Source organism: Scophthalmus maximus, chromosome 13 (genome assembly GCF_022379125.1).
Source record: "Scophthalmus maximus strain ysfricsl-2021 chromosome 13, ASM2237912v1, whole genome shotgun sequence".
Lineage (NCBI taxonomy): Eukaryota > Metazoa > Chordata > Actinopteri > Pleuronectiformes > Scophthalmidae > Scophthalmus > Scophthalmus maximus.
The window spans coordinates 6,829,839-6,847,066 of record NC_061527.1 but is presented as its reverse complement, the minus strand read 5'-3'; the positions used below and the strand labels follow the sequence as shown (position 1 = coordinate 6,847,066).

At 45.4% G+C, this 17,228-nt stretch overlaps 1 protein-coding gene across 2 annotated transcripts in view; it reads left to right on the top strand.

Moving 5' to 3' along the window:
• pde4ba (phosphodiesterase 4B, cAMP-specific a) overlaps positions 1-17,228 on the top strand; it is a 145,014-nt gene that overhangs the window by 37,207 nt on the left and 90,579 nt on the right. Inside the window, exon 1 of one of the 2 annotated variants that reach the window (XM_035648891.2) lies at positions 1,328-2,339. The exons of the other annotated variant lie outside the window; for it this stretch is intronic. Within the exon in view, the coding sequence (XP_035504784.1) occupies positions 2,116-2,339 (224 nt within the window). The 5' untranslated portion in view covers positions 1,328-2,115. Of the gene's footprint in view, positions 1-1,327; positions 2,340-17,228 lie in introns of those variants that run through there. 2 annotated transcript variants of the gene reach the window in all.

The following is a 17,228-nucleotide window of genomic DNA, read 5'->3' as shown; positions in this document are numbered from 1 at the left end:
TAGCCGCATATTACTATCCTTAAAATAACAGTGAGAGATTAAGAGATTATTTTTACCGCAATGTCCAGCGTTTACTTGGTCAAGCATTTGCTAGGCTAAACTCGTGCTCGACAAAGCACGCGTTTAGCCTGTTTGCCCCGTTAAACTTTAATTATTTGGACTAAACTAGGAAAGAGGGGGGTAAAAAAGAAGAGGCCAGGGAATGCCGCGCATCGCCGGCCGTTTTTTTAAAGCACAAACAACGGACTCTAGCCTGTTGCTCTCCTGTGACGCCTCATAATACTACGAGTGTTTTCTCCTTTCATATACGAGCTTGGAGAGAGTATTTTGAATGGGTTTATTGGCAAGCATCTAGTGAGAAAGCGCTGCATGCTTGGATGGCTCACAATCGTCAGTGACTCACAACCAAAACAAATGGGTCCACAGAGCAGACGAGCCGAGCGCTCGCGTTTCCAATGCTCGTCACGCTGCCATTCCGCCTCCTCTGATGTTCCTTTTGGGGGTTTTCTCCTCCGTCTCTCGACCTCCAGTGCACTGCCCCTCTTCTTTTCTGTGTTTTCTTTTCATCACTCAGAAAAAGCCCTCTGTGTGTGTGTGTGTGTGTGTGTGTGTGTGTGTGTGTGTGTGTGTGTGTGTGTGTGTGTGTGTGTGTGTGTGTGTGTGTGTGTGTGTGTGTGTGTGTGTGTGTGTGTGTGTGTGTGTGTGTGTGTGTGTGTGTGTGTGTGTGTGTGTGTACACATACGTCTCCGTCTATTCTCTACATACTGTAGCAAATGTCATGGTTTAATAGTTTCCATCCAGACAGAGTTACGAATGGGTATAACTTTGTGTGTGTGAGTGTGTGTACCAGAGAGAAAATGTTGGCTGGATTGTGATGGAATATACTTAGTGTATCATGTAAATATGTGGTTGCCTTTTCAGTGCAACAGGACTCTTGTGTCCTGGCATGAATGCATGCTTTTTGAGTGTTTTATTTGAATCAGTTGACCTTTGAGCCGTGTGTATGTTTCCGCTCGCTGACGCCCGTTAAGCTGTTTGTGTTTTTAGCTCCTTTCCAAATTGCCTTTTTTTTTTTTTCTTGGCCCGAGCTCACCGGTTTTCCTGTCTCACTAAAGGTCACAACATCATCGGCAACATTACCACAAATCCCGGCTAAACCGAAAATAAATAATAAATCTGACAACCTGTTACTGTGCCTGCCTGCCTGTCGTCACAACAGCCACCGGCCAATCACCATCGGAGGGGGGGGCGTGGCTTGAGCGCACTGCGTGCCTGCTCTCGGCTCCTTGTGTATATTCTGAATGAAACAGCAAGTGAAGCATTTGCCTTGCATGCTGTTCGCTGCTCCGCTCGCTGCTCTGCGTGTGCGGGTGAAGGGAAATCTGACCGCGGGCTTGGCATAGCGGGAGTCCCTCCCTGCCACACCGGGGGTGCCTTTCGGAAGAGGTGGAGGTTGTTTGCAGAGAGAGGAGGTCAGTCAAGCAGTGATGGATGGAGGGAGAGTAAGACGGGAGGAGGCAGAGAGCAGTTTTCAGCCCTCCTGAATCTTTCATAAGGGGAGATCCTCCACCATCGAGCTGCTTTGATGGACTGAGGGGGAAGAGCTGGTACTGAGTTGTGCATTTAGCAGGCACCAACTGTGTCGGAGAGACAGCAGGAGTTACAGTGCACCGGGACGTGCACTTAACAGACACCAGAACCAGGAGGGAGATGGAAGAGAAGCGGCATTGAAAAGCGGAATTCTTCCGCCTCGGAAGGAGCGAGGGGTGATCCTGCTGCGGGTAAAGCTCCTCCAGGAGCGCCTGATGAACATCAGGAAAGCACGGTGAATGAGCCGACGGAAAGACTGCTGCCTGGGCAATTCCCCGAAACGCTGAAGAACAGGGGGGAACAGGGGGAAGATAGAGGCAAGACAAACAACAAAAAAAGGCACGTGTGATCTGGCCTGGGTTGGTTTGTGTGTAAGGTAGACGCAATCTTTCCGCCACAACAACTCCTCTGTTTCTGGACAAGGCAAGGGAAGGACACATTTGGCTGTACACGACCGGCTGGCGGGACTGCAATTGACACGAGGGATAAAAGTCCGCCTCGCAGAACTGAGCCCAGCCTGCAGGGATGTCGTCCAACGAGCTGAGCGTGGACATGGACTCCTGCATCCGGACATTCAAGGAGCACATGCACCTGGAGCTGGAGCCCCCCAAGATGCCAGGGGTGGTGGGAGGGAAGAGGGGCGCCACGTCCCCCAAGTTGTCCCCCAGAAGCTCCCCGCGGCTCTTTCGCAAGCTGATGGTCAACAAGAGCATCCGACAGAGGCGGCGCTTCACCGTAGCGCACACATGGTAAGGCCTGGGGGCGGGGGTCATTGAAAAAAAATAAAGTGGGGAGAGCCGCAGGTTTGAGGCGTACAGAGAAGTGAATTGCGGGAAAGTGTGGAAAAGGATGAAAGTAATGGGAGGTAAGATGGTGAGTGGAGGGAGGAAACAAAGGAGACATAATGGGGTTAAACTGTTGGGGAATTGGGGAGGAGGGTATCAAGGGTGACAGCCAGTGAGAGGAAATGGTTGAGAGGACAACTATCGCAGGAAGGAACAAAACAGGGTGAGAGCTGGGAGTAGGACAGAGTCACGTCTAGATGTGTTAGAGACAAAAATATCCCAGGGAAGGTGAGACAAATGCAGGTGGAGAAAATGAGATGGATGACAGAAAAAAAGCTTCATCGCTCTAAAGGAGAGAGTAAAGGGGCGGGGGTGGGGGGTTGGATGAGTTAAATCCCGATAAGTGGGGTCAAAAATGTATGATTGGGCTGCTGCCTGGTGATTTGTCACTGGGTTAGACGATTACATAATAGAATAACATCACATCCAGTAGACTGCCCTGTCCTCCATTTTGATGTAGTGTATGTCTGCCCTGTACCTGGGTGAAATTTGTGTGTGTGTGTGCGTGTGCGTGTGTGTGTGTGTGTGAGAGAGTGAGTGTGTGTGTGTGTGTGTGTGTGTGTGTGTGTGTGTGTGTGTGTGTGTGTGTGTGTGTGTGTGTGTGTGTGTGTGTGTGTGTGTGTGTGTGTGTGTGTGTGTGTGTGTGTGTGTGTGTGTGTGTGTGTGAGTGTGTGTGTTGATCAGTCCTTGTTTTTTGGAAGGCTGCAGTGATGTGGAGGCAGAGTTGGGTGCATTATGTAACCTGGTGGTTCTTAACCTTCTTTGGTTCACAACCCCAGTCACCAAATGGATGTCTTCATAACACAACACGAGCTCGAACACAAAACGACAAGTATATCGCGACATCGCACAATACATAAATGTGATTTTGTTTCTCCCGGCGCAGGGACTTTGAATCTGACTTTCTCAATTAAACAAGGTCAGAATGTCACAAAAAAAAAAATCGTATATTCAAGTATTATTCTTTAAAAATCCCTCATTCCAGATTATTATCGGATGTTATTATCTTCCTTGGCTACCCCACCCCCCACCCCATTTCCTGAGTCTACCTCTGTATTTTGCAGCATTTAGGCACTATACTAGGCTCGCTGTGTTATGCAATGTATGGATTAGGGGAGAGGGAAAAAGGCTGCTGTGATTTGAGTACAAAAGCTTCAAGGTGACTCTTGTCCCTCATAAACACCAGCAGTCCAATTTGTTCACGTTTGGCAGCGGCGTAGACGATGGGGATGTTTTGTTTTCATCATTCTGCAAGGGCTTGTGAAGGCGTAAAAAACTATCATCTGGAAAAAGGAGGAACTGGCATATGGCCACCTATGCATACAGCACACCACACATCACAACAGCTCTGTGGTAACATGATAAAGCGGGCTTGTCACTGGTCAAATACATTGAGGCTCTGTGGTGGGATAGGAAGAAGAAAAAGGAAATGTGTTCAGATATGAATCTGCGCCAGCATGCTGTGAGCTGTAGCGTTTATTGCAGGCTTAAACACGATGGCTGATTTATCATGGAGATAATATGTAAATATGTGTGTTTTTTCCCTCTGCATGTTTATGTCATAACTATGTATATTAACTATGCATATTGCATTTATTAAGGTGATGGGTGATTTGGCTCTCCTCAGAATGGGGACTCGTGTCTTGTTTATCTCTTCCCTCTCCTAGGCTATTTCTGTGCAGAGAGAGATTTGTGGGGGGTTGGGTGGGTACAGATTGGGAAACGCAGGAATAAAAACGAGGACAATCGCTTCATTTAAAGCAACCTTAGAGCTGTCAGTGGTGTCCTCTGCCTTGTTTGCTCCACGGCTCTAAGTGAGCTTGATCCAGGAGACACGGCAACACCCATTACAGGCGCTTACTGCTTGTCCAGCCCGCTAACAGCCATCCATACGAAAAAAGTGTGCTTGAGTTAAGACACCTGAGGTCTACGTGCTCTTTTTGGAACATTCTAAAAGTGACCGGTACAAAGGTCAAAATGGAATTGGAAAAAGAGAGCACGGTAAACATTACTATAAAGAGACCAAAGGGGAAAATCAACAGGCGTGGCATTGAGGTCGGAGAGAAAATGGCACTGGCCAACCAGGACCAGGTGTTTTTTACATCCATATTATCCATCTCTTAAATTTCATCAGGCAAACTGTACATATTAGGTCAAAATGAACATATATATTTTTTTAATATATGTGATTAATCAGGTGAATTTCAAGATTAATTGCTGTTTTATTCCATGACGTCGGCTATGTCTCTGTGTCCCGAAAATGTTATAATCCATTTTTCCGTGAAAAGAAAATCTTTCCTGAGTCCTTCAGGGTATGACCACATAGACCTTGGGATATTTTGGACAGAAGGAACACGAAAAAAAGAGGAACGTTTTTATATATTGTCCAGAATATAGCACTGAATTAATTATCACTGATTAACATTTTGTGTTATTGTTAACGGACAAATAAAAGTGATGATGAAATTGGATTCATTCATTTATGGTCACAATACCATATATTCTGTTCAAGGCCTGGACATTTTTTTTTTTACCGTCTCATATTTTAAATGAAAATCTGCTGCCAATCGTGAATCCCCAAAAACAGGGCAAGTTTTCCCTAAACTCTTGTGTGATCAATTCTCAATTCCAAACTTGCTATAACTCATGGCAGCATCATTTGGCCACGGTCACTGGTGAACTCCTGACCCACTGGCACCCAGACAATGCCTCTTCTGTTCGAGCTGTTCCGCTGCTCTCCTGTCTCCTTCTCTGTCTGCCGCTGTCTTTTACACTCTATTTGTCCGTGTGCGTCTCTCCCTGAAGTTTTTGCTCTTCCCGCCTGTTCCTTTCTTTGCGCGCGTGTCCGTCTTCTTTCCTTCTGCGTTTGCAGGCATCCCTTTCTTCTCCATCCTGTACGTGTGCCGCCTCTCTTTTGCACTCCAAAGCACCACACGATGTAAATGTTTGATGGCCTCGCTGAGGCGAAATGACTGCTCCGTCTTCCACTCACACAGAAAGCACATTAAGGAGAGAGAGGGAGATTGGAGGGAAGTGAGCAACTGCCGTGGGAATGGGACGAAGGGAGAAGAGGCAAGATACTGAAGATTAAAGGAAAAAAGCTCTCTTTCCTCCCCAGAAATGTTTAACATATTACTCAGTGTGTAATATACACACTTATTCTTGTAAATGAATGTAAATGTAACTGCTATATATTACCGAACACCTATAAAGATCATCTCACGTTCATCAGAGACTTTCAGGGGGGCGCAGAGATACCAGGAAATGCAAGAGGGACAGATAAAAGAGGCGGAGGGAAGGAAATGCACACGCTGTGTGTGTGTATATAGAGAGAGGAAGACGGATGAACAGAAAAATGTAGACCCCACTTAACACAGCGGAGCCGGCCCCCGGTCAACAACACATGAGACGTCGCTCTGCACGGGAGCCAAAATGTCAACCTAAATATCCGTCCGTCAACCCTGTCCGGCGCTCCGTCTGCTATTGATTTGTTTCCTTTCTCCGTTCGCCTCTGTGACTCACCCAGAATCATCTTGATGTGAACGTCGGGGGGAAGGCTTGACAAGATAATTGTTATTGCTTCAGCCTGTGTGTTTGTGCCGACTGCTCATTTCATTACACAGCACACGGCCCGAGGATCCAGCCTACATTCTGATATACTATGACATCTTACTGTACATTGTGACCCTGCCTTGTCTTCAGCCTATACGCATGAATTACTTAATGTCCTGCCGCTCCTTTGCGAATTTCAGGCACGGGGTCAGTTTTCAGCCATGAAATTTTTTTTATTTAAAAGTGACGTTTTTTTTTTAACTTTCCCAATTTTTTCTGTTTCTGTGTCAGGATAACTTATGGTAGTTCACACGTAAAAGGGGTTCCCTACAGGGAGGCCAGGTTAATCTGGATTTGGCCGTATGTCTATATGAACACCCGAGTCACTTTCCGTCAAAGTCTCGATGACAAACTTAGTAACATTTCCCTATCGCTTGCATGGCATGGTAATAATTTGCCATTTTTGATCGATTCTTAGCACGTCGCTGTCCCAAAGTCATTGTAGATTCGTGATCTGCCAGGTCACGTCATTCCAGATGTTTGACCCTTTTTTTCCTCGACATCTTGCCAGCGTAGTTGTTACTTGTAGTAGTCCCTGTCCCAGCGTGGGTGCTGCTGATGTCAGACGAGAGCGGCCGCGACAAACAACTATCTAACAGCTAGCCGCTGCAGTGGCCTACATATTCCATTACATTCATTTAGCTGACACTTTTGTCCAAACAATAAGTGCATTCAACCATGAAGATATTGCTCAAACCACGTTTGTCCCGCCCACAAAGGTTCTGATTACGGTTCTGAAACAGCTCTTCACAAGAGCAGCATCGGCCCTTTTTTGAGTCACTGATGAATTTGGTGACGCGGACAGTGATTCAGAGAGGTCTGGATCTGGGCTACCTCCTCCCCTGTCCTCTGCCTCCTCCTCCCGCCTCCTCCTCCTCCTCCTCCTCCTCCTCCTCCTCCTCTTCGTTCTCTCATACTGCACTCGGTTCAGTGACCTCCATCTCTCTCTGCTGTCACCCTGTACTGAACCAGCCGAGCAGAAAGTTAACTATTACGGATGGGTGAAGGAGTATGAAGGGATCAACGTTGTGTGTGTCAACAGTGTATGTGTGTGTGTGTGTGTGTGTGATTATCTTGGCTGGGATTTAGGTTTAAAGGGATGCGATCTTGTCACTAGGTTATGGACGACATGTTTCACACCCCCTTTACATGTTTGCAGCACACAACAGCCATGGCTTATCAAATTCTCATTTTGCTCACGTTCATTTCACAACTGCTCCGTAATTGCATTATTAGCCCGGCCTCCGGGTTTAACATACAGCCACTCTCAATAAAGCAACATGAGGGAGTCAACATTTCCACATTAAGAGCCAGTCAGATTTTTACAAAGAGAAAGAACTCCCTGATGTTGACACACACACACACACACACACGTTAGCCAACTTGACTGCTTAATTAACTGAAGCGGTCTTTAAGTGTGCATGCATGCACTGGTAAAGGGCTGATGGGAAGGTAACTGCTCGTTCCCCAGGGATGTCCTGGTGGTTGCTTTAAGCTACTGTAAAGAACATACTGTACCATGTACTTACACTGCTGTCAGTTTGAATTTGACTGACAAAGTGCATTGCCTGTCATCCCACCATTGCCCCCTTTGTACTCCCTGTGGTCTGTCGGGGCTTTTGCTTTTCACCAGTGAACACTGGTTACTGTATTTAGCTCTTGTCCCACTGGCGAAGCCTAAAGAGTTATCTTTTTTATCAAATACTTCACTGCATGTTTCCCTCATGTAGCAAAGCAGAATTGCTCATTACACTTACAGTCATGGGTCGGTATCATTACAGATAAAGCTCCAAATATGACCACCTTGTTGTGGTTAAGTTAAAAAAAGAACAAAAACATATTTCACCTCGGAGCTCGAGATTGATTCTTAGTGGGATCATCAATGCTAAACCAGCCATTATATACAGTATTTGAAGGATTCAATGAGGTAGAGTTAATAACCAAGTGCACTATTTCAGCAGAATATTGCTTTTCACTGGATATGGATTAAATACATATTTACTCAGTGTCAGGTTTAACAATTGTCATACAATGTTAAACCACTGACAAACCCAACCGTATGTTACACAGTGATTCATTTAAATGCGTCTGAATTATTTCTCCCTTTTTTTTTGTTGCTATTCTAGAACTGCAGACACAAAATGTGGCATGAAGCATTCAGGAAACATAGGAAACCCCATTCGTCTTCATTATATTCCCTACTCATCCCTTCCCCCCCCCCCCCCCCCATCCCTCTTGCCATCTAGCCTCCGATGATGACGGGATCTCTGTAATGAAATTGTTGATGCTGAAGTCAGCCTCTTCTTTTAATATTTGTCAGTTGCTGTATAAGGTGCGACTCGTTTGTCTTTCACATGGACTCGTAGCATCACCATGAAGGGAGAGGAACTGAATAAAAGCAGCTGGGGAGAATGAGACACAAAATTAGAGCAATTAGTTGCCATTTCAGTTTGGAGGTAGATAATGGGGTTCTCCTATGCTTCAAAGGACCATGCATCTATTCATACCCTGCTTCTTAGGGCAGCTACAACTGCAAATTATGTCTTGAACGTATTGCAAACTGCATAACTGATCAAGCACGTGTGTTCGCGACATGCACATACTTCTTGGTTCCGGGAGCTTGCCTCCATCCTGTGTCGTCGGTCGGTTACTCGTGATAGTGTGTGTCCGTGTGTCTGCGTGAAGTACCAGCTGTATATTCTATTCAGTCCATTCAGAGACGCACAAGCATTCGTTAATAACAGGAGCTCTAAAGCACCATTTGTGTGAGCTGAAGTCAGGAGAATGCAGCAGCACAGTACTCTGCCTTTTCCCCTTCTCTGTGCTCACGAGGAAAGAAGCGGCGATTATCCTCCATTTGATTGCTGTCTGTCACACTGACAGAAAGGGACTGTGGCAGCATCCCATTTTTTCCTTTTTTTTTCCAGCTGACAACAATGTGCAGCGATGCAAAAAGCAAGGCGCCGCTGCGTTGTGCTTTATCTTATCGAATGAGTGCAGACTCGCCGCATCAGGAAACTGAAGTTGTTGCGGCAGAAGTTATTCAGAAGTTGTTTCACTTGAGCACAACATATTTTTTTTTTTTTTTAAACGGAGAGAGTGAACATTTGTTTCCCCGCGGACTTGTCGATCCATTAGAACTTTTCATTCCTTTGTCCGATCAGTCATCTTGTGAAAATACTACTGAAGCGTTTCCTCACTTGCGTTGCCGTTTGTACGGTTTAACGCACCAAAGCGGCAGCTCACGTGTCCTCGGCAACCAGGACTGTTTGTTGAAGCAAAAGAAGCAGCCGAGTGGCAGCTATGCGAAACAGAATGCGTCTACCTACTGTGTGACGCACGTGGCCTGAGGAAAGATTAGGGGGTGGATTTTGGTTTCCTCTTGGAAAAATCAATAGTTTGTAAACCTTGAAAATGAAAGGCTTTAAGACCCCTCTCAGGGAAATGCGTGTTTTTACCGAAACAAACTATAGCACCAGGCTCGAACGATCCCTGCCTGTCAGCAGACTTGTGTCCCAATTTATCAGTTAATCTCACGATTAATGTCTTCATACTGTGAAACCTCAACTTGTAATGCAATTATGGTACAATCATGTGATTAAAACAAAGATTACTTGCTGCATTACCAACAACACTGTCGGTACTGTAATGTGGATGTGAGATTTAACTCAGCAGGGACACGGTGTCTGTTAACTGTCTGGCTCCAAGGTGCCCGGTCCGAAATGCGATCGTACACAAGGATTCTCCGTGCCGCTCTCTGATGAACAAAGTTTTGGTAAAAACACATTTCACACATTGGCACGTTCCTTGTCGTCACTGTCGTCATCTTGGTCTTCTCCCCTCTTTCTCGTTGTTGTCAACATTGTCCCGTTCGTCACCGCTCGTTCCATACGGCACAACGGTTTTCTTTGCGCACACCAGTACAGAGTGAGTGTTGGAAGGTGTGTGTACAGTGTGTGTGTGTGTGTGTGTGTGTGTGAGTGACTGGGCGCATGTACAGTGAGTCCATCTTTGCCTGTGATTTCTACGTGTGTGCACATCCCCTGTCTCCTTGACTCATTGTCACCACAGGCCTATGGGGAAACCAATGCCCACACACTTTCTTATATGCAGTATGAGAGTGTGTGTGTGTGTGTGTGTGTGTGCACCTGCACATTCTGATGTAAATAAAATTGGACTTGTAGAGAGGCTCAGAGTTAGTTTGCGCTCATGCATGTGAGGATTTGGGTATATTGTTTGTGTGTGTGTCCAAGTGTGTGATAGAGACACCGTAAACCTGGGAGGTTGGAGGAAAAAGAGGGAACGTTGGATATGCTGGAGTTCGTAGTTATCTTTTTATAGAAACTATATAATAGTACTGGCATTGCATGTGTTTTGTCAGACATGTTTTCGACATTTTTGCAGTTGCCTTTGTAAAAGCAAGTGTTGTCGTCAGTCTGTAATGGAAATGTGTTCAAGTCTGTGCTGTGATAAGATATTAAATCATAGAGAATATATGTTGTTTAGCATACGACCCCATCCTCTCCCTCACCTTTAACCTGGTTTACAGCTCGAATGTTTCACACTTTGTTTTCATTTCCAAGACACGTCCCTTGCCTACATAAAAAAAAGGAAGAAAGAAATATATCTGTAAGCAGTTAAAGAAAACATTTCGCAGCAGGCTATCCCCCTGTTTGTTTGTTTTTTTATTTCCCCCCATGGTCCCACAGATGAAATTGCTCCTTGAACTTGTGTGGTTTTGAATTAAAAATTAATGGTATATAGATTTTGGATAAATCTTTTTCACCTGTCATGCATTGCGCGGTTTACACCGCCAGATAAACACAAACAGGACACAGTAGATCTTTGAAAATTCCGAATCGTTAAGTGGTATGGTGTGCAGAGGGTGTGTGTGTGTGTGTGTGTGTGTGTGTGTGTGTGTGTGTGTGTGTGTGTGTGTGTGTGTGTGTGTGTGTGTGTGTGTGTGTGTGTGTGTGTGTGTGTGTGTGTGTGTGTGTGTGTGTGTGTGTGTGTGTGCGTGCGTGCGTGCGTGCGTGCGTGCGTGCGTGCGTGCGTGCGTGCGTGCGTGCGTGCGTGCGTGCGTGCGTGCGTGCGTGCGTGCGTGCGTTCATTCTATATCATCGGTGTACAGAAAGCTGTTTGTTAAATAGTGATGTGGCCTTTGTCCGTGCTGGGTTGTTGGAACTGAAATAATGGCAGAGTCTTTCCACTTCCAAAAAAAGTCGACCTCTCTGTCTGTGTACGTGTCTCTCTCCAGTCTTCCGACATTGTGCACCTGATGACTGTGTGTTTTCATTTTGTCCCCGATGACCTGTGACCACTCTCCGATTTGTGTCCCACATCAAAATTGACCCGTCCTGAGCTTTGGGTCCCCACAGGCAACTTTTTTGTTTGGGCTGCTTGTGCCGATATTCGTGTGTCAGTCAGCGATAAAGACCGGGAAGATTTCTGCAGCGTCTGAATGTCTGTCTAGTATAGCGTGTAATTTGTTTTTTGGCAGCCTCCAGAGGCCAAAGACTTCCCATGTATTGGCAGGCTGCTGCTGAGAACAAGTATGCCACTTTACAGGGGTTAAACACATGAGACTAGTCAACTTATGTTACTAGTTTCTTTTGTTTTGTTTGGGTACATCGATTAAAATTCTCTGCACCCTAAAAAGATTGAATTGAATGCTGGGAAACAACGTTCCCCCCAGATCTGCTCCGCAGTAGTAACTGCCCACATTCTGTCTTTCATGTCATTTTCCACCTGCCTTCTCCGCACTCTCCATCATGTCCGTCCCCTAATTTAGACTCTGTTTGCCTTCAGCCCATCTCTGTTCATTATCCTGGCTCTCTAGCAGCACTTGTTTAGTTAGTGTCACATTGATTTATACACATGCAAACTGTGAGAGGCCTTTTTACACACTGCCCTGGCTTCTGTAATGACCCTTGTGTCCAACATTTCAACATGAGTGGCTCGAATGGCTACTTGTACGGTATAACTTCATGTTTTGTATCATTTTTGTAAATATTTTTTGGGGTGTTTTCAACCTTTTTATGCATATTAATTGCCTGCTTTTGCTTAATGTAATGTAGCTGGGCAAACGGTACACATGGCAACATTGGTAATTTAGGTATTTTAAATTTCCAGTCGCCCAATGGCCAAAAGTTGGATGTAAATGAACTTTGTGTTGGTCAGAGGTCTGTTATATTGGGTTGTATTGAGAAGAAAAAAACAAACAAACAGACAAGCAATGAAAATTGCTGTCATTTCACAATGAACAAACAATATTTTCAGTTCTGTATGTGGCTTTCACCAAGAACAATCCCATTCAGATGTTCCTGATGCAGCGGATGAGAATTTATCATTCAGCTACCATGTCTCTATGCTACAAAAAGAAATCTGGCAGGCTCCATGTATAATATTTGAGTTGCTATTAATAAACAGCAGGATGCGTTCCAGTAAATCATACATTCCCGGATCTGGTTAATCGTAACTAGAAGTCTGGGAGACAATGAACACTGTGTTCTCTATGGGCCGTTTTTTTTTTTTTTTCACCATAATTGGAACTTATTATACTTAATTTAATCTTATAGGAAAAGAATGTAAAGCAATTGTTAACTATAGTTTTTCCTTTCTAGTGGAGAGCGGCGGTCCGACTGAGCGTCTGTTCTCTTCGTAAGCTGAAAAACTAGTTCAGATATTCGTAGTCCCCACAGGATGAACCTTTTCTTCTAGAACCACTGAGAGATGCATCTTTGTGGAAAAATGTCTCAAAAACCTTTCAATTGGATTATGAAATTTGTTAAACATATTCATATTCCCCGCAGGGTGAATTGTGGCGACATTCATGATCACCTGACTTTTCGTCTAGCGCCACCAGCAGGTCAACGGTTTTCCCAGGAAAAAATTCGTAACATCTACTCAATGCGTTGGCTCTGTTTTTCAGACAATCTATTGTCTTTTTATATCAAATGAAGTGGATAGAGACCAAAATGGAGTTAGACTTAGGGTTCGGGATATAGCAGACAGGAAGTGAACTGTTGCCTTCTGTTAGTCTACATCTATCGGTGAGGGTCAAATTGGTACACCCAGACGACATCAGGGTCGGAGCATCAGGTCAGCGGTGGAGAGTAGCTCCTGACACTCGTCGGAAGACGGACAAACCAAGAACCATCACGTCATCAATGTGTGAGGGCAACAAAGCCTGTGCCATCTAGTCCCAACCCACAGAAGGGCTACTGTGGCACAAGTCCCAGAAAGATTTAATGAGGGTCTTTGCGTCACAACACAGTGCAACGCAATTCTTCTTTGTTTTTTTTAAAGGACCAATTCCACAACACAAAAGTTTACAACAACATACTGCAAGGAACCATCAACCTAGTGGCCAGATATCTCCAACGCTGGATCTGTGGACCAGCTCATTGCTCCCAGGAAGGGGCCTTCCTGCCTGCTCAAGTCCAACACTTGATGGAAACATCATAAATCAGTGGCATGTGGGAGAGACTTCATATTGGAAAACATTCCAGGGGGCGCAGTGGAAACACACACACACACACACACACACACACACACATAAATACACGTCATGCATGCAGATAAACACGCTCGTATAGAGGTATACTGTACACAGAGACAAAACGCGCACACAGACACACACCAAAAGTATCCAAAGATTGATGGTAGGGAGGAAAAAATATAGATTAGGGAAATTTATATTTAGAGCTTCATAGAGAAGTTACTGAGGAAGACATTCCAGTGGAGCAGTGAGTGGCACACACACACACACACACACACACACACACACACACACACCGGCCATAGTTTTAATTGGCATGACAAATGGTTGGCTGGAATAACATTTCAGAGGACGTGGCCTAGAAAAAAAAAACCCAAAAGTTTTCTTTGTAATTTATTCTTTCTGTATCTTTCTTTTGCCTGATTTATTTGTGTCTCTAACGCGTCCTCTCCCTCCCGAATGTCCATTGGGATCTCAACCATGAAAGGGTACGACGTTGTCACGGTTCTAAAATAGCATAAGTGGCAGCAGAATGTCATGTTGGCTTATGAACACTAACTATAGTACTCCTAAAGTTGTATAGAAATTATTGGGTTGCGCGTCGCCTCTTTCCTTGTAAATGACATGCGTACTTTTTGAAAAATGACAGTTCTTCTGAGGATCTTTTGCGCAACTGTCTGCACTGGCCTCTCCACTGTTTTTGTATTTCTGTCTTTATCTCTCTTCTTACCTTATCCCCATTAGCTCATTGACTGCGAGTCTTCCAGGAGTCCTCCCACTCTGTTTCCACTCTCATACGTAACCTTTTAGGATTGTTCCAGGAGGCATCGAGCTCTGAGCCGATGAGCCTGGCATTTGAAGGTCAGTCGTACCGAAGCCGCGGAGGTGCCGTGAACCACTGATCAGACCAAAGAGCCACGGAAGAACTGCAATTGATGCAAACACTCGCACACATAAACATGTGTGTCTCAGTATCGCAAGCAGTCAAGCACCCAGATGAAATCCGTGGAGAGCAAGGACATGTTTCCTGTCCACGTTGGTGACTTTCTTTCTTGAAATCTTACAAATGCAGTCCTTCTGTTAATGAAAAGACTTGTTGTGTCTCCCATCAGTCACAGCTCCACCTTGACCATCAATAAGCCACAGTTGGGATACAAGAAATCTTGTTTTGGAGAAAAAACAGCACGTATCTTTACAGCGTCACAAGAGCTCTGAAATGTCTAAGTGAACACCCCGTTGTAATGAAAACGTCTTCATCCTTTTCCAGTGAACCACAGAGAAGCCAGAGCTTCACAAATGTTCTGTTCTAAAAGCTAAATCAAGACCAAACCTTCGTCTTTGACCTTGTTCTTGTACAGGGTTTTTAAAAACAAAAGTCTAAAATACAATGATCTGAATTGTAGGCCTTAAAATGTCTCATGCAGTGTTTCAAAAGGCTTTTCACAGGTCTCCACAAGTGATGGAAACATGAAATTAACTTTACATCTAGTGTTGTATTAACCCACATATGGCATTTTGGGGAGAAATATCTATTGACCATGGTGTAGCAAAAATACAAAACAAAACTAATAATGCAAACCGTTCAACTGGGTCAGAATTTGTCAGAGCACACCCTGCAAGTGTGTCATTGTTAACGGGCGTCTCCTCAAATCCCCCCAAAAAACATTAACAAAAAAATTGTCGACATTGCTTTCATCTAATATGGGTCAGTGCAAGTTCAACGAGATCTGGCTCGACAGCGGTGCACTTTGGGACTTGGTCGAAGCTGCTTGAAAAGAAGTCAGTTGTTCAAGAAAAAAACTCAAATCAGGAACATTGGGTGTAAAGGAGAAAACACATTGCTCGTGGGTACACACAGTTCTGGGTTGTAGCAGCTGTCGTCCTCAATTTCCTCCGCAGTCTCCGTTCCACTCTTGTTAAATAATGTACACCTTCAACTGCCTTCGTTATTGTCTTGAATGATCTTCAAAGTCGTACGTTGAGCTCGCTGAGCCCCACAGAAGCCCTGCTGGACGACTATTTTAGAATGGCAACAGAATGCACAATGCACAAGCTTTGCGACGTGTTTTAATATGTATTCAGCAGCAAGGAGAGGCCTCAGACTCCCTTAACCTCTCTCACAGTGTTGTCTCAAGGCTGGTGACAGAATTGGCAGCAAACCCACAGATCAATTGATTAGGGGGAGCAGGGGAGTCGAGGGGAGCGCGCCATGACTTTGTTTGACAACGTGCAGCAATGTCACTCTCTCTTCATCCTTTCCTCGGCGGCGCCTCAAGTTTGCTCTGAAGTTTCTCGGCTGGACTCATTGGCACCAATACGACGTCAGTCAGAGGGAAGTTGTGGCGTGTGCTGCTCAACGTGTGGCTGCGTGTGTACCCCTAATTCCAAAGACGACGACATCAAAAGCTGTCCGTTATATTAATCTCCTGCTTCGACTCCTGTAATGTCCTCGTTTTGCGATCCCCCTTTTCCGAGCCTCCAGACTGTGCACATTTCCTGCAGCCAGAGCACCGAGGAGTACATGCATGCACATCACAGGATTACACGGCAACATTTTTGGCTTCTCGGAATTGATCTTTACTGACTTCTTCTTTGGCTCAGCTGGATCTGGCTCCCAGCCCTCATCTCAGAGCTTAACCCCTTTGCGGCGTGCGTGGAGATCCCGGCACTGCGTCCTCGCTGCTGTTCTGACGTCTCGGCTCTAAGTGGTGGAGAACTACACCGTTTCGACACCAGCTTGTCGGCGGCATGTTCAGCGTTTGTTTAATCTGTACAAAGTGAGTGTCAAGACGTCAGGAAGTCATTGGACGGACGAAAAAATAGTTCCAAACATAAACCCCCGTAAAAGCACAAATGGACATTTTTCTTTTTTCTACAAATTAAACCGAGGGGATTGGGAAAAACCTTGGTCGTCTGTGGGTCAAGGTGCTGACCATGAAACTCTTGCTCCCGGCGACCGTAGTTAAAACTAGTTAGAACTAGTTGAAACGTTCCCTCACATTTTGTGACTCCCTGTCTCGTGTTCTTACCCCTGGGATTGGCTCCAGCCCGCCCGTGGCCCTCAAAGGCCAAGTGGTGCAGATAATGGATGGATGGATAGTCTTGTCTTTTATGACGTTGACAGGGATAATGACTTTTATTCTGTTTGTTAAACAACAACAAGGCTGCAAATGTTTCTAACAAGCTGCTAGTAATGTTCTCGCATATGCGTGCGTGCGTGCGTGCGCGGTCAGACGACGATCCAGACCATTTTGGCGTGTGCCCCGTGTTGTTCACTACCACATCTGACTGCAATAATTAATTCCCTTCTCCCGGCTTCTCCTCTCCTTCTCCGCTCATTCCTCGCGACACCCCTCCTCCGCTCCCGTCTCCTCTCACCCCCTGTGTTTTCTCGCGGCTCCGCTCCCTCCCCGTTCCTCGGCGGTTGAACGTGTCACCGGCAGCCGAGTGAAGTCTGCCCCGGCAGTCATGACTAATTCAAAGCACAACACGGGCCCTTTCTCTCTGATGCATGATGCGTCCATTATTCACACGTCCTCAAGTTATTTCTAACCGCTTGCACAAACGTGGAGGAAAGGCCCATACGTAGGAACTTTATAACAGTTGTGTGAGGGTTTCACGGGGTTATTCATTGTATTTAAAATGTTTAAGCACTTTTGGCATCGAGGTATGTCTAAAAC